The sequence below is a fragment of the Poecilia latipinna genome, unplaced genomic scaffold (assembly GCF_001443285.1).
Source record: "Poecilia latipinna isolate Pla-1442-1.1 unplaced genomic scaffold, P_latipinna-1.0 Scaffold419, whole genome shotgun sequence".
In the NCBI taxonomy this organism is placed as follows: domain Eukaryota; kingdom Metazoa; phylum Chordata; class Actinopteri; order Cyprinodontiformes; family Poeciliidae; genus Poecilia; species Poecilia latipinna.
This window is the reverse complement of record NW_015113035.1, coordinates 116,749-143,931: the sequence shown is the minus strand read 5'-3', so window position 1 is coordinate 143,931 and position 27,183 is coordinate 116,749. Positions and strand designations below refer to the sequence as shown.

The 27,183-nt window shown below is 40.4% G+C and overlaps 1 protein-coding gene and 1 long non-coding RNA gene across 8 annotated transcripts in view; one reads left to right on the top strand and one right to left on the bottom strand.

Annotated features, from left to right (window-relative positions):
• Positions 1–1,998: 1,998 nt before the first annotated feature.
• Positions 1,999–27,183, bottom strand: part of nacc1a (nucleus accumbens associated 1, BEN and BTB (POZ) domain containing a) — a 32,105-nt gene continuing 6,920 nt past the window's right edge. For 2 of the 7 annotated variants that reach the window (XM_015037757.1, XM_015037760.1), the window contains exons 2-8: positions 20,475–20,631; positions 17,641–17,913; positions 15,020–15,665; positions 14,694–14,864; positions 13,059–13,164; positions 12,788–12,885; positions 1,999–5,564 (exon numbers count right to left, since the gene is read on the bottom strand). In XM_015037757.1, the coding sequence (XP_014893243.1) occupies positions 5,254–5,564; positions 12,788–12,885; positions 13,059–13,164; positions 14,694–14,864; positions 15,020–15,665; positions 17,641–17,913; positions 20,475–20,600 (1,731 nt within the window). In that variant the 5' untranslated portion in view covers positions 20,601–20,631 and the 3' untranslated portion in view covers positions 1,999–5,253. The other 5 variants (XM_015037758.1, XM_015037759.1, XM_015037756.1 and 2 more) reach the window with 5 other exon arrangements.
• Positions 8,093–11,435, top strand: LOC106950738 (uncharacterized). Its single transcript, XR_001425674.1, has 2 exons — positions 8,093–10,091; positions 10,316–11,435. It is a non-coding gene; the product is annotated as an uncharacterized LOC106950738 (long non-coding RNA).

The window sequence follows — 27,183 nt, the reverse complement described above, 5'->3', positions numbered from 1 at the left end:
TGCAAACACCATGCAGAAAGACCGGGGCCAGGAATCAAACCCAGAACCTTCTTGCTGCAAGGCAACAGCCCTACCAACTGCACCACTGTGCAGCCCCCATCCACTGTATTTGCCTTGTAATATCAGTAATATTATGTATTTTTCAACCTTTAGCAAAACCTGAAAGTCCTAGAGTAAATGTGTTTCATGATTCTGGATGATGGTATTGTGGTTTTACCATGCAGTATGTGCATGCTCAAAGCTGCTGTGTACATTGTATTTTAACTCCATCATGGCTTCTTGTTGCTTCCTTTGCTTCTTTTCAAAATATCCATTTCCTCTCTACATTGTTCAGACACAATTTTAAGGCCAATTACATGTATTGCACAAACTATCTTCATGCTATTTTATGAAAACATATTCTTCATATTAATGCTTACGAACCTCCACAATTATATAATTCTAGTTGCAGTGGTAGTAGCAGTCATAGACCTTTCTACCCAGTAGCATACCAGTAAGACCTGAACTGACTAGAAGCCAGAATAAATACAGTCTGAAATCCTGAGACTCGTGAACTTATTAAAAAACTAGCAATCGGTGACCAACAGTGGTAACTTCATCTCCCTCCCTAATGTCAGTCAGTTTCCTATACGAGTAGATCTGTTGAGTCAATTAATTCACATAGTGAAACTCACATACTCATTCATTGCCCACCAGGTGACATATTTCAAACGTTTACTTCTGTTCATTTTGATGATTATGGATTGCAGCTAATGAAAATCCGACATTCAGAAAATTTGAATATTACAGAAGACCTCCAGGTAATACAGACATGTCAGCCTAGTGAACGTTCCTCTTGGACGTCTTTTGCACAGATTACTGACCCAGTGTGGCGTGGTTTATCGTCCATCTTGCTATGGCTGTGTTGCCGTGTTAAGGAAACCCAGGTTGCTTCTGATGTCTCGCCTCTTTTTCTTAGCAATACTCCATAACCTGTCTGTGGGGCTTCAATTGGCTAGTGTGCCAACCAATAAAGAATGGTGACATGCTTATTACACCATGTATTGGCATTTCTAGTAGTGTTGGTAGGTGCCAAGTGCTGCTGGAAAATAAATTAGCAGCTGCATATAGATTGTCAGGTGAAGGAAGACTGCTAAAAGACGACTATGCTGACTTTGGACTCGATAAAAGCAACGCAGCAAATTTAGCTAAGTCATGATGAATTGTGGAAACTTTTGGATGTTACACATCTTGGATTCTGTGCTTTTCCACTCTTCCTCCAAACTCTGGGAACTTGATCACTGAATGAAATGAAAAGTATAGTTTAATATAAAAGAAAGTAGCTAAAGTTCAGTCTCATAATCTACCTTAGATCAAAAATATTTCCCACATGAAGAATATAAATAAATCAAAGTCCATGAGTAGGATCTGTTTTACAGGAAACTTCTGTTATTTCCTAGCAGATGTTTCAAACTCCGAAGAAATACATTAAAATGAAAGGTTACCGTTCATTTTATTTTTTTAATTTTCCATTCCAGATCATGCTACAAATGAGACTGATAAATTTACTTTACGGGTTACTCTGCATCTTTACCAAACGACAACAAAAGACAAAAATTAGCAATGCTTTGCAAGATCTGTGAAGACACACAGTAATAATAAAAACTCAACCGAATTAAAACAATATAAAAATGTGACATTTGAAATCCTAGTGACTCTATGCAGCAGTGAATTTATTTCAGCATGAAAACATAACATATTTATCACCTGACGAGGCTTTTTATTCCCATCCGGTTATGCAAAGCCAAAGTTTATCGAGCGGAAAAACCAAACTCCAGACCAAATGAAGGGAGCAACAGCTGTGTTGGACATTTTTTACATAGTATGGAAATCTGGTCACACATGACAGCTTCCATGAGAGAGAGCAGTGAAGTGTGCTAAAAAAGCTGCATCTTCGTGTTTGTGCATTGAAATGAGCATGAGGTAAAGATTCAGAAGCAAAAGAAAAAGAAAAACAAATCGTTACAAATCTTTTATTAGGATGTTTGTTTGTTTTTTTTAATTCATGACAAGTTTCTTTTTGAGTTCCATTTCTATAATTTGCATTTATTTTACAGTTGTTAATGTGCAATTATCTTTGATAACGTTGGGTCACAGTTACAGGGCTTTCACAAAGTTATTGGCACTTTGAACACAGAAAGAAGGAGGATGAGAAGTACAGGAGGTCCACTGGTGCTACAGGGTTACAGAGGGCAGAGAGCAGGGGCGGCGAGGATGCGCCTAGTTTCTGGGTAAATATATACCTCATGCTGCGAGTGCACAACAAACAATCTGATCCTTATGTGTGTGTCTATATATAATATACAGTATGTATCTATACATGTATAGAATCGTATTTATATATGTACTGCTTAGAGACAAAAAGACTCCTCATGCTGTGCCACACCTTATTCATTCAAGTGTGTAGATCTACATGTTCAGGGACGTGAGAAATAAAAACTACGCCAATTACAGCTTGCTCTTAATGTTCAACAAGCAAAAACAAAGAAAGGAAGAAAAGAAAAAAGCTTTCAGTTCTCAGTAAATGAGATAAAACATTGTGAGCAAGGGACCTTTGAAAGCTGACACATCATACTTCTTTACACTTGAGCCTAAACCGGCGTTTATCAGTCATCTAATCTAGAGACCTGATAGGATGTGGAGATTTTTGTGTACTTGGGTTGGGCCGGAGTGTCGTACCAACACGGGTGACTCACCGGCGATTAGTCAATCTACTACGAATCAGAAAAGATCACAAATGGCTCAGTGGGTCACTATGCGGCGTGAACCTGTCTGCAACAAGCTCGCTGCAAAGGCTTCTTTGTGCTGCACTTGACGAAAATAAACAAACGACTTCTAATTCTGGCCGCACGGCTTGAACCTCTTCTTTGCCTCTCAGAAACGCATGATTAGGCCGGTGGAAGCGAAACGAGACACCAGCTTGAAGCGTGAAGGACAGGAAGCTCACAACGGTCTTCAACGATGGTGGAGAGGTACACAGGGTAAGGGAGGGGGAAGGCGTGCCCACATGGCACTTACAGTCGAAAGCAAAAAAAGTGAGGTTTTTGAAGTTGTCACCCTTATACAATACTGCATTTAAAAAAAAAAAAAAAAAAAAAAGAAAATTCTCTACACTGACCCCAGTTGAGCTAAGTCAAGTCTTACATTTTGAGAACAATGACAAAAAGAGGTTGAGTTATTATGCATCTGTGACGCTCCCAGCAATGTAATCTGCAAGACAAAAAAGCACTTCAGATTCAACTGCATTTTGAAAAGAAACACGGATTCCCCCCGTAATCACCTGCAAAGTAATATAAAAAGGTCAACGGCACATTCTAAGTCAGTTCACCTGCAACAGGAAAAGTGAGGCCCCTGTACTGACATGCATTCAAAAAGGCTTCAGTCAAACAAACTTTCAGATTTGGGGGAGGGGGGGGGGAACAAAAAATAAAAGTAAAAAAAAAGAACATTGGTTGTCGACATTTTTTTCTAATCAGACAAATCAGGTGCAAGAAAAAACAAAACAGGAAGAACACTTGGGATTTAACTCAACAGTCTCCTTGGTCATCTACAAGAAACACAGGCAGGCAAAGGGAGGGATAAATCAAAAGACATACTCCACCTACAGGGGGTTTGATTGCTACACGTTTCTCAAAAAAGACACACGAACCACTGGTTCTTTTCATTAAGGTGCAGAAACCACCCACATTTCTCTCTCCGTCTCTCATGGAAGGTGCAAAGTCATCTCAAACTCCAAAAAAAAAAAAAAAGCCTTTCCGAGTTCCTACATTGCAGAGGTGCGACGGATAAGATACTGACACACATCTGCATAATCCACACCAAAGAACTACGTGGCACACACAGATAGTACCATTAAAATCGGTTTACTTCAAGCAATAGCTCGCTTTTTTTTTTCTTACTGCTTTCAGTTAAAAGGCACATTCTTTTGTCTGATAACTACTACTGACTCTTTTTTTTTGTAATTTCTGTACAAAGACAAAGCTAACAGGTTGTTTTTTTCTTTTTTTTGTTTGTTTTGTTTTTTTGAGATCAATATAACCTTTGAGTTTCTGCAAGTGATCTTCAGGATTGTGAAGCAAGCGGTTTGTCAAAGCTGCAGATCCACCACCTAACGAAGGGTTTTAACGGACAGTGGAATCCAACTAAAGAGATCTAAATTATTTCCTTTCAGGCTGGTGAACAGAAGACGAAATGTGTCAAATTTTAGCAGTTCAACTGCTCATTCCATCTCTTTCATTTGAAAATAAAGCTAAAAATAAATGACACAAATTCCTATCATAAGACTCCTTTGTCATACTCCTGCAAAAATAGCACTTTTCCTCTCATTTGACAGTAACTCTTTCGACAGAAGCTTACGTACGTGGAGATTTTAAAACAATCCCTCTCGCTCTCGCCGCTCATGCCGATTTAGGCATGGGCGCCTGTATAAATATAGTTTTTCTTCTGAAAATAGAACCATCTTTGTTTACCTGTTTCCTCTCAGTCCTCTTTACAATCGTCTCAGTAAAAAGCTCCCCCTCCTCCCACCCCCAATTTTTTATTTTCAGTTCACAGACACAAACATGCGAGCACGTTTACAAAAAAAGATGAGAATATCTCTACAATATGCGGCACAGTGAAACACTCTGAGGTGAGGTGGGTTGAGAGGAAGATGTACGGAGGAATAAGTAGTGTTATTGTGTTTTAATACAATTAAATTTAGTTCTATTTCCAAGGCTGGAACACAAGTTGTCAGGCTTGCATAGACGAAAAAAAAGAAAGCCAGCGACACTTCTTACATTCATATTTTTCTTTTTGTCACCTCTGCTCCCAGCTTGCCAAAACATCTCTCCTTTCTTCCTCTGGCTGCACAGGCAGCGCCCCCTGCCTGGCACCTCGGGGAATGTATCTTAAATGCAACCGTGGCTGCACTTACACACCGTAGGAGACGAGGGGAGGCAGAGGACAAACCCTCACGCATTCTCCTTTTACTCCACTAACTCTGTTTTACAGTCATAAAGCAAAAAAAAAATAAGTTGTGAGTTTTTACGTCCTGGTTATAACGGAGTGACGGCTGTCGCCCCCAAGCACTGTTGTACAGACAGCAGAGATGTAAAGAGAGATCAGGGAGGGGCCAAAGAGTGAGGAGGAGGCAAGCACAACTGGGATGTGGGGGGGAATACTGGTACGTGCGTCACCGGACTTAAACCTTTCCGGGGGGGGTGGCTGAGCGTTTTAGAACAACGGTCCTCCGTCCCCGCCCACGCCTGGCAGAGATTCACCTGAGGAGCCGCCCGACTCCATGCCGGCGCCGCCGCCGGCCTCCAGGGAGGCGGGCTCGAAGGCCTGGTCCGCCCCCAGGGCTTCGTCCTCCGTCTTGACTCCGTCGGGGAGGAAGGAGGAGTAGGCGTCGCTCTCGGCCATCAGCAGCTTCAGCTTGGGGATCCAGCTCTTTCGCACCACGCGGCGGGCGTTGGTGCACATGTCCGCTGCGATGGCGTTCATCTCGCTCTCTTTGAAACTCGTGGCGAAATTCTGGCAATAAACTGAGACAGACAAGGCGCAGTTAGGCTCGCTGGAGAAACACCTGTCACGCTTTAACCTGATAAAAGTGTTGCACAAAGGGACGCACAAGTGAAAATACTTTGGGGTGCCCTTGATTTTATGTGAAACCTATATCTGTTAATACGGGATTGCTTTTCCAAATGACTAAATGTACTCAAATAAAATTTATTTTTTATTTTTTAAAGACAACTCCCTAGTTTTCTAACTTTACAGGGTCTGACTTTAAGCTCATTTATCAACCTGTCACTATTATAATCTCAAGCAAAATTTCACCCTCCCACTTAGGCAGACACTTGACTTTTCTACAGATGTGACAGATTCGTTTTTCCACCCCTGCGGTTTTGGTGCATCGCCAGCGTGCAAAGGTGCAAGTAGGTGGGACAGCCTGCATAGCTGCTTTTTCCCCACAAACCTTAAGAGATGAAAGAAAACAGTCAGATTGAAAACTGTCAGTTAAATGCTTGGGAATTCTTTAAGTAAAATATTCAAGTCCCGCCCTCACTGAAAAACATACTGATAAAAAATAAATATTTCGCACAGAGTACGTAGTTTCTTCAATTTCCTTTGTGATACTATCTTGAAATAGTTCTGCAGCTACACAGACTTCAGATCTGTTTAATCTGAGACCACGTTTCTGCTCCCATCATATGTTCTTGAAAACAACTCAATTTTAGCGCAGAATGTTTGTGCAGTGAATCTATACGTGTTAAACTACAGTGACTAAAACTAGAAGTCAGTCTTTTCAGGTGCTGTAGGTCATTGAGGATAACTGGAACTCACACTGAAATGACTCACTTCTGCAGCTGACACAACTTTTAAAAAATGACTACATAGAGCTTTGTTAAGACTTGTTGACCTATTTTATCTATGTATTGATCCAGATATCAGACACTCACTTAGCCATCTGTTAACTGACAGCCATGGAAGAAGAAAGAAAAACCCTTCCTAAAGATAAATCTCCAAAAAATACTGAACTTATCACATTAAACCACATAGTTAAAAGATTTGGGGTGACGCTGAAAATGGGAAATCCCACAGACAAATCCTTTGAGTCACACTCACTAGTAAAATGAGATGGAACATTTCTGCGTCTTCTCAGAACAACTCAAGACTTCACTGTTCGATGGAGTTTAGTAGATCGTGGCTACAAAATGCACGGTGCCCTCACATTTCATCACAAATGTTCATTTAATTTATTGGACTTTGTGATAGATGGTAGCACACTTCTTTATTTACCAGCAATTCCTTCAAAAGTCACATTGGTGTCACAATTGTAGAATAAAGACAAATGTCCTCAAGATATTAATGGAGAATGAGTGTCATTAAGACCAAGGAACATCCAGAAATAGTAAAAGTATGGCAAAAGTGAAAACCTAGCACAATATGGCCATCCATCTAACAGGGAAGCCTTAATTAGAGAATCTGATAACTCTGGAAGAGCAGTAGAGATCCAAAGTTAAGTTGGTAGAATGGATTTACATGACAACTATTGGTTTTGCCATTAAGGATGGTCTTAAAGGTGGTAAGAAGACGTGCTTTGCTGGAATATGGCAATAAGGTAGGGCTGTTGTAAAAGAATATTTTAGTAATCGAGTAATCTATCGATTATTCTTACGATTAATTGAGTAATCGGATAAAAAAAAAATCTAAAGCAAGATATTGATAAATCTGGCGTAACACCTGTGTTACTATCGGTAACACTGATCAAATCAGGTCCTACTGGGGACCCACACCACTGTAAAGGTCGAAGGAAGGGGCACCTGGGTCCACTCCGCACAGCGCAAGGACCATTCGGAGGAGAAACCTGAGGTGCCAGGGGATCTGGACCAGGGGCAGCCAGAACCTCTTTCCCAGAGGAGCTTCCAACTATCCACCCACCTGCACTAATCAGTGACAGGGCAGCATGAAGCGCAGAGCCACCCATGGAGGGGCAACAGGACAACCGGATTGAAATACTCAAAAGAGGAGGAGAGAACTATAGAGCATGATGCCGCTCTCTGGAAATTGGAAGCAAGATGAAACAGAGCCGGATGGAGAAGGAAGCAAACTCTCATCCTTTGGCGGTAAAACAGGGTTCTAACCAGCTGTGGAACACCTGACAGAAAGACACCTGTACTCCCTCTCCATTGATTGGAGCATGGAGGGGAAAGGGACTGAGACCAAACGACATCTGTATCATCCTGAGGGAGACCATCTCGCCTTGGGCAGACAAGCCGACAGGGACCTGACCTAAGGAAACTGTCTTCTCCTTCCTGGAGCAAAGGAGGGGAGTGGGCGAATAACAACTGTTCTCCGAGACGTCCACATTTGGAGCCAGCACATTTTATAACACTCGGGACTCAGAGACTAGATGTCCTCCTTCAAGCCTGAAAAATCACACAAAACTAACTCCGCCCGCTGCCCATTTTTTGTTGCTTTTAATTTTATTTGTTTTATTTCTACTATATGCTTTGTGATCTTATTTTATTATTTTTATTTCTATTTGCAACAAAGTGGGGACTAAATGGGGAGGAGAAAAAAAAGGTTAAAGTGACAGCCAGCCTGCCATATATAATAGCTAGGATGCATAGCGATTTAACTGCTTACAAGCACACGCTGCAGCTTACATGACCATGTTTATGTGTGTCTGTCGCCAGTCATACATAAACAGACTGAAACTGATTAGACTACCCTTCAGGGAGGGAACAGATTGCAGAGAAGAATAAAAAGCTAAATTCGCGCTACAATCCTTGCCTCACTTGGTTTCGTCCATAAGGTGAGCTAAGTGTGGCTGGACGGTAAATGTAACTCTGTATCTGATCCATTTATATGACATGTATGGCTTAACATTTGATAATTTTTCTACATTAAAGCCTGCTTTTATATATAACCAAAACGCATTATTTCTCAAGGTAATTTACACCCAGGGGTTCTGGTCGGGTCCGTCCTGGTGGAGCACAGAAACAAAATGAATTAGCTCCAACAAAACGTGCAAAGGACGAGATGCTAACCAGTTTTTTCCATACATGCTACATGACGGTGCGGCATTATCTCTGTGGCTACCAATGGTTAGACGCATACTTTTTCCATAAACCAATACTTTTCTAATCATACTTACTTATAAAGTATATGAACGTTAGTCTTCTTTCTCGATAAAAACTGTTCACTGCAAATCAGCGGTTACACCGAGGGCTGCCTGTCGTTATGATTGACAGCTGCTGCTGTCCTTTGTTCCTCGTTAAAGGTTACGCAATAAAATTACAAATTTGGTTTTCAACCTTATCCGTTTCTGCAGCCGACCGTGCAGCGTCCTCTGAGCATTTTTACAGTGAAACAAACTGAATAAAATAAATATTAAGCTGAAGATGAAGAGGAACTTCATCTTTCAGCAGGACAACGACCTAAAAGACACATCTAAATCAACAAAAGAATGGCTTCACCGGAATAAGATTAAGGCTGTGGAATGGCCCAGCCAGAGTCCAGACCTGAATCCCATCAAACACCTGTGGGGTGATCTGAAGAGGGCTGTGCACAGGAGATGCCCACGCAATCTATCAGATTTGGAGCAGTTTTGCAAAGAAGAGTGAGCAAATATTCCCACATCAAATGTACCACACTGATATTTGGTGTGTAGACTTTTTATATCCACTGTAGGTCTTTTTAAAATAGTTTTAGTACTTGGGTCATTTTAAACTTGCTTGTTTAGTAGTTAGTTGGTTTTAAATTTGCTTGTTTAGTAGTTAGTCGGTTTTAAAATGGTTTCTTTAGTAGATAGTTTTAAAATTGTTTCTTTAGTAGTTAGGTCCTCTCCATGGGCTGCCACCTTATCGTGGTGGAGGGGTTTAAGTGTCCAAGTGATCCCAGGAGCTATGCTGTCTGGGGTTCTATGCCCCTGGTAGGGGCACCCCAGGCAGACAGATACTAGGTGAGGAACCAGACTAAGCGCAGCCCAAAGATCCCTTATGATGAGTTATAACAATGGACTTAGTGTTCCCTTGCTGGGACGTGGGTCACCGGGGCCCCACTCTACAGCCAGGCCTGGAGATGGGGCACGTTGGCGAGCGCCTGGTGGCCGGGCTTTTACCCATGCTAACATTAGCATTATGGCTATCATTAGCATATAGAAGGTTATCGCTAGAATGTTGACAAGCACAAAATTAGTGAACTAACACAATTCAGTGTGCTAACATTAGTGTATAAATTAAAATTATTCAACATGATAAACTTAGCTTAAGTGACATCAGTAGCTCCTGTGATGTCACCAACATGTTAATTTACATTGACTTAATCCATTCAGTATGATAAATATTGCTAGTAAATATGACATTATGTTAAATGCTTATTTTAGATATAAGGTTAATACTAGCATGATGGCTATCATTAGCATATTGAGTCACTAGTAGTATCAACCTGCTAGTGACTCAATATGCTAATGATAGCCATCATGCTAACATTAGCCTTGTACCTAAAATAAGCATTTTACATAATTTCATATTTACTAGCAATATTTCCCATACTGACTGGATTAGGTCAATGCAAGTAAACATGCTGGTGACATCACAGGTGCTACTGATGTCATTGACAGCACCTGATGTCACTACTGATGTCTGTGGTAAATATTTATTAGCAATATTTACCACAGACAATATGAAACTGTCAGTGATGTCACTGATGTCAGTGACATCAGTAACACCTGTGATGTCACTGACAGTTTCATATTTATTAGCAATATTTACCATACTGACTAGATTAGGTCAATGTAAGTAAACATGCTGGTGACATCACAGGTGTCACTGTGCTGTCACCTGTGATGTGTTATCACACATCACAGGTGTCATTCAGTATGCTAACATCATTCAGTATGCTATAATTAGTGTACAAGTTAAAATGATACAAAATGCTAAGGTTAGCATAAATGCTGTCGGTAACGTGTGATGTCACCAGCATGTTAATTTACAGAGACTTAATCCATTCAGTATGATAAATATCGCTAGTAAAAATGAAATTATGTAAAATGCCTTGTATTTTAGATACAAGGCTAATGTTAGCATGAGGGCATGGGATTGCCACTCATCCCACAAAATATGGAATCGTATTTGGCTGTTAAATGTTGCGTGAACCGATACGATTTGTTGCGTATTTCTATAAATGTCCGATACACTCGCCTGTCACACACACACCCCAACACTAAGTGAAACCATAATGACCAAAATAAAACAGAGGAAAGCTCAACTAAATTGTAGTGGTGGGATCATATTCATGCCTACGGTTTTTGATGTCTGTCATGGCAGAGCGGGTGGAGATCTGAGTAGTGTGACATCACGTGCAAAGGGTCAAAATCACTCTTTGGTTACCTAGCAACTCACTCTCTCACTCTTGGTTACCTAGCAACAACCGGTCAAGTTACTGGTGCAACCATGCTTTGTAACTGCTTGAAAATAAGTTGTTAGCCACAGAAAAGAAAATTGCACACAACGTTGGTCATCAACAAGTAAATTCAGCAGAAGATAATTATATTATTTAATGATTTCTTTCATTTCCATTATTTTCTTTATTTTAATTTTCCTCTCAGGCAGTCTTTCTAGATTGTTTAAATACCACAGACACAAATGAATCAGGGTTATTAACCAAAATCTCATATTGGAGCCATAATTCCATGCCTATCGAACCTTTCCTATAAGATTTCAGAAGTTCCTGAACGGACTGTAGTTTATTTTCCATTGACTATTTCTGATTTAAATACATTTGAAGAAAAACAAAAAGAAACCAATGGAAGTAACTCTTAATTTTGCACTACTACTAGGTTTAATAATTCAAGACCTCGCTTTAAGAAATACTTCAATAAATGGAGTTAGTGAGTAACTTACGACCGGATTATCCAACACAGATGTTTTTTGGCACACACCGTTTATCTGTTCTTTTGAACAAAAACTGTTGCACCATATGTGGCTAAACCTGGAAAGCACAACAGCACAGTTTGTATGCATTTCCAAGTTTAAAAAAATGAGTCGAAAGTGCAGGGTGCAAAATAAAGATGAGATTTATCAAAGGCTTGCACCACTCTGCATAAAAGGCTTGATAAACGAGCAGCAGTGAGTCCTGCAGAGGAAATGACATATCAAAGACCTTTGTGCTGATCTTCACCAGGCGCATGGAGCATGAGGATGAGAAACACCCCGGCTCTCCCAATCAGAGTGGGTATGAACACACATAAAAAGAGTGAAGGAGGCAGTAATGACTTCGGCATTTGAAAGAAAGTGGTCTGGTCAGATGAGACCAAAACTGAACCGTGAACACGTGGTCCACTGATGAGAAGATAGATGGAGCTAAAAATCAAGGCAATCCTGGCAGAAAACCTGTTGGGATCAACAAAATATAAATTTTTATCAGTTTCACAATATTTTGATTTGTTTAAATATACTTGTAAATAAGTAAACATAGGGCCAGCGCGCTATTACAGTTTTTATGTTTAAAGTATTTTCATGTGTTAGGACCGGTCAAAACCCAGACCTGTACTGCAAATCTGTGGTGGAGGATCCAGTTTGACCCAGTTTCAAAGAAGAATGGCCAGAGATGCATCTGTAGATGTGCAAACTTGGCCGATTTGTGTCCCAAAAAGACTTTGGGAGCTGTAAATGTGGAGAACTGTGGCTCCAGAGTTTTACTAAAATTCAACATTTAGATTTGTGGTCACACAGATCTAGTACTAAATGATAAATGTAAGGTACAAATAAATTGGCATGGCTGTACGTCAAATTATATATACTCTCATGTATAATTTTTTTTTTTTCTTTTTCATTCATTTGTAAGTATGAAACCTTTTACAGGGTGAAACCTGCATGTTCAGCAATGTGCACAAGTCGTCACTCTTTGCCCGTTTGCACTTCTGGGCAAGGTTTATTGTTCAAATAAGATCAGGTACCCAATAAAAAAACAAAACAAAACAGTGCTTTGACGTCACATAACTGTGCAAAATGTTGATTTTATTTTGGATTTCTTCTACCAACCTGTCATAAAGACAATTTGTTCCTAGTAAAAACTATATAAAACCCCTAATCAAGACTACTAGAAAAGATTTTAAAAACCTGGCTCCTGTGAACTAATAAGAAATGAAGGCTTGTGTCAAAATGTGTTGCTGTTCTTTACATTTATTATTCTTAATTTAAACAACAAGCAAATGCTTTAACTATTTGCACAGGCAGACAGGCAAAATGCTGTTGCTCACATTTGACCGCATGGAGAACTCTGTTGTCCAGGGGCTTGCGGCTCGGGTCGTTGGTGGACGAGCGGATCCCTGTCCCGCAGCTGTTGGCCAGAGTATTCCTGATGCATCAAAACAAAAAACGAGGTGAACAGAACGGAGGGACGCTTAAAATAGCTGTCCTATTTCTCTAAACTGCGCTCAAAAGGAAACAATAATTTCCATATTAAGCCAGTGCCTCGTCCGTCTTTACATAAATACTTTACAGAAATAGACCCTCGCAGAGGAAACGAACCTGTCAAAGAAGGCAGCCAGCAGCCTCCTCAGCAGCACCTTGTGTCTCGTCCCTGCGCTCACATGACAGTTCATTAGCTGGGCTCTCGAAATATACACAGAAGTTCCTGCAAACAAAAGCACATGCCAGAAGGTTGAACCCCCGACCACAAACAAATGAAGACATGTCCTCAACACCGATTATTTATAGAGACATGTTTATCTGGTTATGTTCAGACAGACACGGAGAAACTGTTGACCTAGAGACAACTGTGATTTATATCAGATTGTTGCGGCTGCTGTTGTTCTCAAAAGGCCGGGCTGTGTTTGCACCCATTTTGCCTCTATTTTGCTGTTTTCTTTGCATCTTATCTGCTTCGCAGCAGAGCAAGTTTGTATTCTGCAGGCTGCATTGTTTATACTAACACACGCACACGCACGCACAGGACACTATGAAGTAAAACTTGGCAGCCACACCCACATCTAATGTGGAGATTATCACACAGGATGTCCTTAACACAAACATATGTGCAACACGGTCTTATAGTCGAGTGCCAATCCCCCTGTTATCATGAGAAGAGCTTCCTCTAAATGTGAACACGCTATCTCTACTTGCAAGTTCAAGATAACATCTGGGTGGGGATTAGAGCAACGAAGGTATAGAATTATTTCATATACAAAGCAAAAAAAAGAAAGAAAAACAACATAAAATACAAGCAAAGCAAAAAAAAAACAAAAAAGTGTGTTGTGTTTTTCTAAAGCTCCACAGAGAAAGAGAGAAAATTCAATTTGATAATGTCAAAAACACAACAAAAAATACACTAACAATGGAGCACTGATTCATTTAACCAGCAGCATGTAACCTAACATGCAAACTCTGTGGAATGTGGGAGATAACTGAAGAAACTTCAGAGAAACAGCCAGGGGTTGAACCAGGAAGCAGGGCCTTTGGTGCAATATAACACCAGTGTTATCTGCTGAAATATACTAATATATTAACATAAGTTAATGTTTAAAAAAACACACACACACCAGAATGAATAATAAATACTGCTCACTCATTAAATCTAATAAAAATAATGTTGGATATGTTACGAACTCACCTTAAAAGGCAACCTTATAACAACTCATTGAAATGTATCTGACAGCAGTGAAACAACGTAAACAGAATTGTGAATTACTAAAACTGCTCAAATGACCAAAAAGCTAAATGAATAAGTAAAATAAAATAAATGAAGAGAGGTCTGGGGTGCATTGTATTCAGTTCTCTAATCTCTGAAAGCTGAATAATTAAACAATATTAGACCATTTTATTTTTATTCACAACAAGCCAAGTTTAAAAAATAAAAAAAAAATCTTATTTGGACTACAGGTCAGCAGATCTTTGCACACTGGGTGATGCTGTAACATGTGCAAAGTAGAATATCTTCCAATGATCCTCTATAATCGATTGATTTGTGGGTAAACAATCCACCATACAAATGCAGCATTTGTCTCGACTTTATATCGTGCTTGGTGGCACATCGACTCTTTTAGTTTGGTAATTAAAACACAAACACCTAGTCAATAAACCTATGTGTTAGCTGAATTATCCACACAGATTTTCCTTCCAGGACTTCATCACTGTGCTCAACAATAATCGGACGCACTCACATACCTGAGACTAACTCTAGTTTCTCAGCAGGGTCTCCTTCCTCGTACAGTTTGGGATGGCAGCGGTTTCCTATCTGTGCAATAAGTTCTGGAGGAAGACAAGTAAGGTCTCGGCCCCGCATCCGACCTCGGGTCTCTATGTGGTCGGGAAGGGCCTCGACTCGCTCCCCGGCTGCTGGAGAAACAGTAAAACACACATTAAGTTCACACACTCGTCGTATTTTCTGATTGTGATGTAGCGCTATAGAATTAGAGTCGAATATAAAAATAAAGGGTTGCGTACTTTGAAGCACGTTCATGTGTATTAAATGTTTGCTGTAGTTCTACTACCTGCTGCTCCCATGTTGAGCATACTGTACATGGTATACATGTTGCAGATCTGCCTGTACTGCTCCTCGGCACTTTCGTCCGTACCCTCTTCTTCCTCCTCATCGTCATGGTAGCTGATGGGTGAGTCACTAGCGTAGGTACTCAGTGTGCCGGGGCTGGCACCCTCTGACATTCCAAGCCCCGCGGCAGAATTCCCGTTGGTGCCGGCATTTCCACCGATCCCACCACTGGGCGCCATGCCTGCCAGGCCGGTTGTGGTGGCGTTCATGCTCATGGCCAGTCCGAGGGCTACGGAGGTCTGGATGGCACTGCCCCGCACCGCCTCCTGGGAATAACGGGCCGTCTTTCTGGCTCCTCCTCCTCCCCCGCCGCTGCCGCCACCCGAGCCCAACCCGCTTCCGTCGCGGGTGCTGCCACCCTCCCACAGCCGCTTGGCAACAGGAGTGCAAACCACAGAATAAGGAGTGGCGGCTTCCGTCTGGTTGGATGGCTGCTCTGTCTTAAGTCGTGAAACGAGAGGGAGCGGCGTCACGCTGGAGGCAGGACGTGGTGCGCCATTACTGGTCTGTGTTACGGGACTCTGCGGCTCTGAGGTTGGAGCTTCCTCGGCATGAAGACCCTGGGAGTCGCAACTTGGGGAGGACACCTGGAAAAAACATGTATATATAAGTTTTATGCTTGGACACACGGTCACTTTAGTGAAGATATGGACTTTCAGTTTAGTCTTGTGTGACTTTCTTTATGTGTTTATACGTCGAGATGTAAAACTTTGGTAATTTCTTTAAATACTCATAGTGAAAAGTAGCAAAAAAAAATTATCCATTCTAAAACAAGTTATTAAAACTGAGTCAAAACTCGCTCAGATGTGTACAGGACAAATAAACCAACACTAACAAACTATTCTTATCAGCTTGGGCTGATAAGAATGCCTCAGGGCAGCTGAGGCTACAATACAGTAGCTTGCCATCGTCTGAGTGTGAATGTGTGTCAATGGAAATGACTGATTTCATGTAAAGCGTCTCTGAGTGTCCTGAAAAGCGCTACATGAGTCTGATGTTATCTCATTTCATGTCATTGTGTCGCAGCTGGTTTAAGAAAAGTCAAACAGCAAAGGAAAACCTAAATTCGCTGGAGAATTCAACTGTGAGAAACCACTTCAGCGACGCTCCATATCAATTTTCTCACTTTTAACAAATGGAAATTTTTGCTGATTATCTTTACAAATTGAATTCAATGTGCAGATATGTGTAGGCATTCATTAATGGGCGACTCCATTAAGATCTGATGGCATTTCATTTTACGCTTTAAAACAGGGCCGCACAATGTATTGCAAATGTATCATTATTGTAATGTTACTGTTTGCAATATAAATAGTGTCTCTCTATGGGCATATTTGATAAAGCTTGCTGCCTAATGACTATGATGTTTTGGTAAAGTACAACTAAGTTGTGGCTCCTTCAAGTCAGCACATGTAGCCATATGCAGCTTTTTCAATAAAGCCATGTTGGTAAGACAGAAATAATGAATTACCTCCTCAACATATGCGGTCTATGTTTGTTAGGACCCCAAAGCAGAAAAGCTTCAACAATGTTGTTTAGCTGTTTTAAGCTAAACTTAAAACTGCAGAGGAAAACCTTTGCAAAGTCATATCCTTTGCTGAGGTTACGACTTTTGTATTTATCACAAGTTATAGCTTGATTCCTTACATTTTCATTATCATGTTGTCGATTTTATCTTTGCGATTGTATTCAAGCATTGTCCTGTTATGCGTCTCATTGTTCACCAAACTTTTACTGTTGGACTGATCCACCTTAAATTTGACTCGCAATTTATTGGATAGATTTTGCTCGGGCACTGTGGCGGCAGATCCCAAACCATTAGCCCTCCTCCGCTGTGCATGGCAGATAAAGCTATGCATTATGGGCCAGCATCTCCATTTTGGTATCACCTGTTCAAATGACCATGGTTATGTAATTATTTGATTATTATCATGCTATTATTATTTTAAAGTCTCCCCTTTTGTCAACTATTATTTTACAAACAGTTTTGTTAGGTCTTATTCTTGCCAAACTGAAAAAAAAGGAAAAAAAAAAACTTTATTAAGACTGGTTTAATTTGGGTTATATAATGTAGCAACTGAAACCTAAAAAAAATTAGCCTTTAAATGACTTTTTAAGAATAATTTTGGGCTCCTGGGACTATCTTTCTATTATTTTTAATCTTGCTTTAAACAAAATGACCACTGCATGTCATAAAATGGCCCGACAGCTAAGTTAGATTGAAGGGAAGTAAGAACTACTTCGTAAAGAGGAGTTTTGAATATTTCCTGCTTGAAACAAAAACAAGATAATTAAATGAAAAATGAGAGAAAACAGGAAGACTCACATGCTGAGGATCAGTTACTTATAAAACTGAAAATATACTTAAGTCTTGTATATTTACAAGTAGATTCTGACAGAAAATGAAGCGAAGCGGGCTTTATTTTTAACACGATACATCTAAATTTAAGATTCGTTTCTTAGCTTACTTTTTGGCCGTCACTACACATCCGTTTTTCTTGATGTTTACAAACATTAAATCTATTTCCCATTTTTTTTTTCTTTTTTTTTTTGTACCTTTACCTTGAGGAAGAATTCGGTGCCCTTTTCCATGATCTGCTGGATCTGAAGAAAGCCCGCAGTATACATGAGAAGAAATTGGTCTCCCACTGTCATGCTGAGGCGGCCTGTGTAACAGAAAGCCAGAATCTGCTGGAAGCACTGGGGCTGCACAGCTGGAGGGAGCTCAACAACAGTGGGGCTCGTCTCGTTGCTGTTGGCAACCGGAGCATTGGTGCTGCTGCTGAAAAGGTCCCGGAAATAAGAGCTGCTGGCCGCCAGAACAGCTCGATGAGCCTAAGGTAAGAATAGAAGAAAAAGAAATAGAAATAACCTTTATTGTCACTCAGCGGGGAAATTCAGGTGTCCCAGCAGCAAAGTGAAAAGCAAGTCAATTCACACTAAGGTCAAAATGTAAAAACAGAAGGTAAGAATAAGAGACTGTACAGGGCAAATTGGATGAAAATCCAAAAATAATAATAGCATACTCCAATCCAGAGAAATATGCAACTGAGTAAAATAATACCAGAAATATACAACACGTCTATGCATACTTGTGCATAAAAAACACCGACTATTTTACCAGAATCTGAAAAATTGTGCAAATGACAGCAAGGATGTAAAAACATTTACTGAGTTTGTTAGAGTCCATCCATCAGTCGTATAGTTTTTTTTTTTGTTTTTTTTTTTTTCATTTTCAACTGAGTCAAGTGAAGTTAAAAAAACGGACCACGGGATCAAATTTGATACCAATATTTCATTTAATCGGATTTATATGACCCAGAAATTGTACTGCGTGCAAAAGTGCGCACACATTCTAGTGAATCCAATGGCAGCACTTGAAGCTCACAATTGGAGTATGGACAAGGGCAGTGACAAGCAGAACAATAAATATCCTGGTCACAAAAACTCAAGCAACAAAATTACACAAATCAAATCTACCTCAGCAGGTAGCAGCTTCCTGCAAAGATCAAAAAATGTTGAGACTCCAGTCCCCTTCATTGTTCATGTGAACACCCAGATATAATAAGAGTCCACTATCTCATTGTCTGTTCCCTGGATGCTCAGAGGCCTCGGTGGGGTGGATCTGCACCTGCGGCGGTCAACCAGCTCCTTGGTTTTCACCGTGTTGGAGATGGTTCAGCTGGCAAGGATCCACAAAGCCCCGTCTGTAATCTGAGACGTCCTGATCTGTGATGAGGCCGACGATGGCAGGGTCATCAGAGAAGAGATGATTGAGAAGTCTGCAGTGTAGAGGGTGAAGAGGAACGGTGCCAGCCCAGTTCCCCGCGGGGCCCCCGTACTGCCTGTCCGTGACAAAGCCCTGTGTCCTCACGCAATGTGGGCAGCGTCCAGTGTCCACTGGGACAGTTAATGGTCCACTCCCAACAGCTCCAGCTTGTCCTTCAGAAGTAATGGCTGAATGGTATTAAAAGAACTGGAGAAATCAAAGAACATGGTCCTCACAGTGCTTCCAGGCGTCAATGATGAGGCCCAATATTCTCAAGAAATAAGGAAACTTATGGGTCAGAGGTCAGTAATTCCCACCGTCTATGTGCTTCACTCCCCCCTGGTACAAGATGAAGTCAAAAATAGTGAATCTATAGTGCGAGAGGCTATCAATGTGGGGGAGTCGTAGGTCATCCGAGGGTCAGCGGAGACTTTTGTAACCTGTCTCCAAGAAGGAAGGAAGTCCATATAAGATTTGAAACATGACGGAAAATTAGCATCTCCCTCTTCGTCTAAGAAACCATTTACTTTTCCCGTTGTTTTTCCCCTTCCTGTATGTTAATCTGCTCATTTATAAAGATGCGGAACAGTGTTGTTAAGGGAGTTTTCCAGACGATTCGGTAAAGGGCTTTTTGGGGAGTTTTTTAAAAGATCATGTAACGGCCATTTCTTTACAAAAAAAAAACAAAATATGTCTTTTTCACAAACTCTGGTTTCTAAAGGTTTTTGTTTGGTAAATGACCTTTATAAAAACAGTATAGATTTCTTGTTTCTTACAGAGTAGATACTGAAAAGCATGCTGAAGTTTTCAGGGTAAACAGGTTGTTTTTCCACTCTCTTCACTTGGAGTCACTCCCCCCCCATTGGAGACAAAAATCATATTTCTGTAAGAAGTAGATTGTTTTGGAGTTCTGGGATAAGGCGTCTCTCCTACATAAATAAACACAGATGTCTCCTTACCTATTTTATAGTATCCTGGCTCCAATCTTAAGAATTCTGTTTTTTTCCTCACTTTTCATATTCGAGATGGGCTAAGGCTACGCTAACACGAGATGTTGCCTGGAATCTGTCGCTATTTTCGGACATTGATCAGGAGAAAGGTCCACATTTAGAAAGAACCGCCAAGACACCTCGAGTCAGCTGCAGTTGTCATGCCAGGCCACTATATGGTGCTGTGATTTTAGCAAGTCATTGAATGCGCAAGCACTTTAGAGCCTTAGCTTGCACCCCACTATCTGTCACCTCATTGTAACTTGTGTCTGTCTCTCATGGAAGAAGTGCTCATGTAACACATATTCCTTATTAGAAGTTGTGTTAAACTTAACAGGTTAAGGAGCACAACACAGCACAATATTATACACCATTAGTATTGTTATCTGCTGGTTCATGCATAGAATAAGCCAAAAATCATTCACACAAGAACTGCCACTTAGCAGAACTTTGGGTATTACAAAGTAAAACTGGAATTCAGCAGTAAAAATTGTCATTTATTTCATATCCTGTATAAAAAAACCAAAAAGGTACCAAGGAGGCACAACAGTTCCAACTTTGCAAATGTTGTCCTTCATCCCCAACCAAGTCCTTCTCTAAAAAAATAATACAACAGTAGAATAAAGTGTGATGAGTACCTTGAAGGCATGGCCCTTGACCACAACAGAGACATCACAGTAGAGGCCTTGCAGTCGCTGCTCGTTCAGACACTCTAAAATGTTGTTGCCAAAGTTTGGGATCGCCATCTGGAGGGTCTGGGCCATGGCGCGCCTACGCACACCACCAAAGGGTTTTCTGGGAAAGGAAGAAGAGAAAGAAGCGAATAAGTTAAGCTACCACTAGGTCGAGTCTTTAATTTGAGACAAGGCTGTCTCTACAGTAGACCTCAATAAATCCAATGAGCTGTTAGGCTGGCTATGACATTATTCACATGGTAACTGCAGAGCTGCTCAGCGGGTAGCACTTTGATTCATGGGTTTCTGCAGCTTTATCCACAGCTACGAGCAGGATCGAGGCCACACAGTGGGATAACTTGGAAAGAGCCACTCACAGCGATGACAAAAACTCTTCTTGTGATGTCTGTGTGGTGTGAGAAGCATTTCAGAGGGTAATGTGTGGAGGAGGAGGAGGAGCAATGTAACAAGGACAAAAAAAAAAAAAGACAAAAGGCTCAAAGAAAGGAAAACAGGTGAGGAATGTGAGAGACGCAAGAAACTATAAAATGTCTCGTGGGATTTCATCAGTGCAAATAAAACAGCTAAAGAACATAATCTCACCCAAAATCTGTAAAAATCACATCATTTCCAACTGAAAAAATATATTTAGAAGAACAGCTCTTGATCCTCCAGAAGTATAAAAAGGCACAAATGTACATAAAGCCTTCAGATAGACAGGTAATCTGAAAGTGAAAGATTAGAAACTTTAAACATGTAATAACTGCATACCAAGTGGCAAAAACATTACCGGTAAAGAATAAATGTTTTGAGTAAAGTTAAGTGGTCTTACTTTATTTTTTTTTATAACTAACCAGAGTTCCTACAACATTTCAGTAGCAGTCCATGACTTCCTGTTTCTCCAAACAGGAACAGTCTTATCACATAAGAATTTGCCCCATTTCTCTTACCTAATCTTAAAAATGGGAAAGGCAAGAGAACATGCCACTTATGCAAAGAAAATCTTTCATATGTAAAGAAATGGCTACAAGAAACACCTAAAAGTCTACAACAACTGGGGCTGTGGCAAAAAAATAAATAAATAAAAAAAAAAGAAGGATGAAAACTCAAGTTTATACTGCCGCCACACACAGCGAGGAAGATGGTAAAAAAAAAAGTCCACAAACCATACCATTAGACAAATGGATCCCAAAGTCTCCAAAATACCCATTAGAAACTATCTGCATACAAACTACAGTAGTTCCTCGGAAATACATTGGACAGATGAAACCAACCACTCCAGGTAGATCTAAGCTGAAACAGATGAGTATGTGGCATCCAAACCTGGCATACTCTACCAAACAAAAAACTAAAAGTGATCCAAACATACAGCCAAATCAACACGGAAAAGGTTCATTGATATTACTTTAAGACTTTTGTACAAGTCTGCATCAGGGGCCCCGATAACAGAAAAATGTTCTGTATATTCTTTGCCATTAAAACACACAAAAAATACTTCTTCTTTTTTTTCCCCAGTGAAGACCTCTAGTAGAGTTTCGCAGATTTGTTTAAACTTCAACATAACCTATAATCACAGTACTCATGTAAATAACTTCAGCTGTACAATAACTGTTATTGTCAGGGCTAGGCTGGGTAAAAGCCTTTTTATCATCCTGTGTTTTGTGTAAGCTATAAAGTTGCTCGTTCTCAGATAAGTGGGTCATGTTCTCTTATTCCGTGTGTGAAAGTGTGTGTGGTCTGAACAGAAACCACATTGCATGTTACAGTTCACCTCAATCAACAGTGAAACTACTGCACACCCACTTGGCTTGAAGCTTCTCTTGGACGGCTGCATTAAGGTCTGTTAAATAAAAATGAACCAAAGGCCGACTATGTGAAAATATTTGAGGACAGTGGGAAGACATATCTGTTTACCGTCATGTGATCAGCTCTGTACGTATGCATTACTTACAGTTACTGTACCAGCAATCTTGGCATGCCAAGTACAGTGACTTGCAGAAGTATTCATACTCTGGGAACTTTTCACATTGACAAGTTATTGCCACAAACCTCAATGTATTTCAGTGGGATTTTATGTAATGCACCAAGTATGTGTAAAAGGCAGGGAACAGTTTCAAAAATATTCTTTTTTTTTTCTTACAAGTAAGAATACAAATCTGTTTAATCAGTGCATCTGATAATTTAAAAAGTACTGCGGAACTGCAAACCTATCAATCTAAAATGATGAGGACTGTGGGGGTAAACTGCACAGTAACACAGTTGCTAGTGTGGTTGCCTTGCAACAATAAGGCCTGGGTTCAAATCTCAGCCTTGGTTCTTGTTCCAAAGTGTTTGGATGTTCCTTCTGTACAAGGATGGATTCTCTCTGAGTAGCCAAGTTTCATCCAACAGCCCAAAAACATGACTGTGAGGTCAACGCAGTCGCTTACTCCAAAATGCTCTTACGTATGGAAGTGTGTTCGTGGCTGTTTGTGATGTCCTTTCATGGTCTGTATAGTTGTCCAGCATGTACCACACATTAAAGACATCAGCCCGCCACAAGGACAATCCAGCAAAGACTACTAGTAAATGGATGGGCAACGAAACCAAAAATCAGAGAAGAAACCAAGAGGAGTGAGTTAAATCTAGAGAGGAATGGCAGAGATCCACAGCTCAGATAGAAGGATCTGTTTGTCCTTACATGCCATAACTCATCAATTACATTTATGGAAGAGTGGCAAGGACAAACCCTATTGTTAAACAAGGATATAAAAGCCCCTTTTAAAATTTGCTACAAGCAATAAAGAGAACACAGCAACAATGTAGAAGAGCGTCCTCTGGATGGACAAAACCAAAACTTTCTGGGTTCGCATGCAAAACGTGATCTGTAAAGCAGAACTGATCCCAGATATGAAACGTGGTGGTGGCAGCGTCCTGCTCAACAAGGACAGAGGAACAGTATGCAAAGAGGACAATACTGGAATAAAATGTATTGGCACTGCTAGAGATTTGAGAGTGGGGCAAAAGGTTGACACTTTTCAGACATTTCATTTGCAAAACAATAAATAAGAGCTGAAAACTAAGTGTTCCTTAGTTTGTACTGGACTACACAAAACATATCACTGGAAAGACTGAAGGTTGATGTACCAGGATTAAATGTGGAAAGGTTCAGGACGTGTGAATACGTTTGGAAGGTGTGGTATATACTTTGCATGCTCTCTATCAAAGTTACGATCATAAAAGAGTCATTAACTTATCCAAATAACATCGGCTGTTCTTAAAAAAGCAAACAGCATCGGTTCTTTGATTTGCCCATATAGCACTGGTTGTTGTTAAAGCTGACGAGAAATTTTCACATGCTTAAGGCTGAGCATGCCTGCACCGCACTTTCAAGTAATAAAAAGACATACACAAAGCTTTTCATCAAACAGATTCTTTAGCGCTTAAAAATGTTGTTTGCATGCTGCTCTCATGCAAACAGGAAGAAAAAGATATGCATCGGATGAATTCTGTTTTTCCATTGAACAAACTGACTGATACCCACCCTGTAAGAAGTATACAACCAATTTTGGTGCGACTGCGACCGAGGAGGGCTGGACTGAGCAGCCCCATCATATCCAAAGCCCTTCATTTGGGATCCAGCCAAGATCCAGGGTAAAAGAGAAATGCTTGCTTTGTCTCTGTCTCTCTCAAGCTCCCTCTCTCTCATACTAAAACACAGATGCACACAAACACACACACACACAAACTCAAACAAACCCACAAAAGGCACACTGAGTCACACACAGACATTAGACAATACTGCTTGTTTACAGTTTGGCGAGCTGCACCAAGCACACACATGCGTGCACGTAAAGTCACACTAAACGCCACGCTGAGAGCAGGGTGTGTTTGCTCAGTTTACCCGGACAGTGATAGAGAGTGTGTGTATGTGTATGTGTGTGTGTGTTTATGCACTAAGGAGGGATAGTGGGGCCTGCGGAGATGAGAGGGATCATATTAGGTCCTTATGCCATTAAATATATAAAAAAACAGCAATAGGAACAAGTCAATCTCATACTGTGGCTTAAATTTTATACTCCTACAGCCTGGAGGAGAAAGTAGGTCAAACATTCTTGCAACATACTCAAAGACTTATCACTGTAAGCTTCAGGAATATTTGGCCCACATACAAATGGAACTGCACAGACATATATTTGTTTTTTTTGTCACAAACTCCCATTTAATCCAGTTTTTTGAGCGTCCTCTCCAGGTAGTTTAGGAAAAAAGTACTGTGGATCTGCATTAACATTTCATCTCATGTCATTTTTTAAATATATGGATATGTAAAACTGGGCCAAAAATCAATAACCAATGCTCATTTACATCTTGTTGCCTTTTGTGTATGTGTTTTGGGTCACAACGTTTCATAGGTATGGGTATAAATAGCTCCAAAGCTTTGTCTGTAAAAACATTATAGGAGTCCTAATTTCTAACCAACACACATGACCCGTCACCATTGAAGCTCTGCCTGATGAAATCACTTGTTTTGACATTCAACTCTTTTTTAAAAGTTTGACAACATAATGAAAATGTGGTGGTCACTTTATTTTGAACCTCCGTAGCTTTGGTCATTTCGTACACAACAAAGCCAGGTGTAAAGCTTATTCCAGGTAGAAAATGGTGCCGCCTCAACATTTTGTGCTGACCATGTGTCAATTTGTACCTACTAATAAGGGCTTTGACAGCTGACGGTTTAAAGTAATTTCTATATTCTATTTGTAGTCTGTTTTTAGAATATATGACTCCATTAAACACTAAGTCCCAGAAGAGAAGGAGGCCTCTCAAAGTTAATTTGCTTCATCACAGGTCCTAAATTATATTCTCTAAGAGTCAACTGGCTCAAATGGGCATCAGAACGCCAATCAATGAAAAGGGTAAAATGCAGAATTATGCAAGAAAATATACTTTGGTTTTAAATAATACATGAGATTTAAGCATTTTTATATCCATTTCTCTCCATAATGTGAAAATATGTTACCAAAACCAAAAATTAAGTCTAATGTAATGTCATGGATGTGAAATAGTGTGTTTGATATATCTCGTAATGATAAGAGATCAAATTAAATTGTATTTTCGGGGATCAGAAAAGTTAATATAAAAGTTAAAATATTTGGATAAATGTTGAAATGTGAGATTTGAGCAATTTTGTGACTGTAGAATTCTTAAAAAATACATAAATAAAACTTAAGGCTTAAACTGGTTCAAGTACATATGTGTGCAGTGATTTATTTAGGGATATGAAGCAAAATTAGGGAGCAACAATAACCATGAGTAAGTTGGAAACTGGCCCAAAAAATATTTTAAGAAACTCATTAAGGGGCTTATCATTTTCCCACCATTGAATACATTTAGAATTTTGGTCACTTTTCTACCAACCAACATTAATTTGTACCACCAGAGGACATTTCGTACCTGCTTTGAGAATAGACGGTTTGAAGTAACCTTGTACAATAACACATAGTCTGCTCCCGTGATATGTGATTCAAATACACCAGTACAACATGTTTTGTCTTTGGGTATGGAGGAGAGGGGATTGAATAACAGCTCAAGTACCAAAAGGCAAACTCATCTGGTGCCCACAAGGAATAAATAATAATAATAATAATAATAATAATAATAATAATAATAAAACAAGGAAAAGAACACCAGATGATTAAAAATAAGCTATTCTGTACAAATAAAAAAAGATCATGTGACAACATACAACAATGCAGTTAATCTACCTCTACATCTGCAGACAGCACAAGTTTTGACACAGCAACATGGATGATTCATGGAAAGTCACAGGTACACCTGGCACCCAGTTCACTCCCTCTGTGGAGGCATTTCCTGGTTTGCATGTGTCCATGCCTGCATACCTGTGCTGCTCCTCTCATGTCAAGACATATACAGCTACAGGACTGATTTGTGATTAGTCATATCAAAGTAGCACACATATACCCAAAGCTTCTCCTTTCTGAATCTCTGCTCATGCATGCCTCTCTGTGAAGATGTTAAAACTGCCAAAGATGTCAGACTGTGATGAAGAAGTGATACAGAATCCAGTCTGTAAAAGGTTGATTGGGACGTGAGGCAGCAAAACCCGGCCCACGTTGTTTGGGTTCTAAGCAGACAAGTCGGTGGTAATTAATCCCCTTTAACAGACTCTAAATGCTCCATGCCCTCTCCCATCCGCAGCAGGCCTATGGGGAGGAGGCTAACGGCTAAGCTAACGCCACTGTTAAATATTTTGGGCTCACCATCCCACCTCGCCGGCTGCTCTCATCCCGGCTGCACAATGTCGAGGCATTTCCGCGCTAAAAACGTAAACAAAAGCAACACTTACTTCCCGAGAGGACGGGGCTTGGGGACGTGCTAAGGCCCCAGCTGTCGGAGACCCCAATTTTGTCTTCTTTTTAGCTTATTTGAATATTTTGGTGATGGGGGAAATCGGCTCCCCCTCTGCCATTCTCCATTCTACCGACATCAACAGGTCATCCCAGGACACGCAGCAGCTGAGGGCGAGCCAGACGGAACCAGTGCGGCACGGAGCAGAGGGGGGGTCGGTGGGAGCACAACAAGGCACAATTCTTCGAAACCGGCTATCGCAAGAGGCTGCCGGGCCAAAAAAAAAAAAAAAAAAAAAAAAAAAAAAAACTTGGAGAGACTGTTT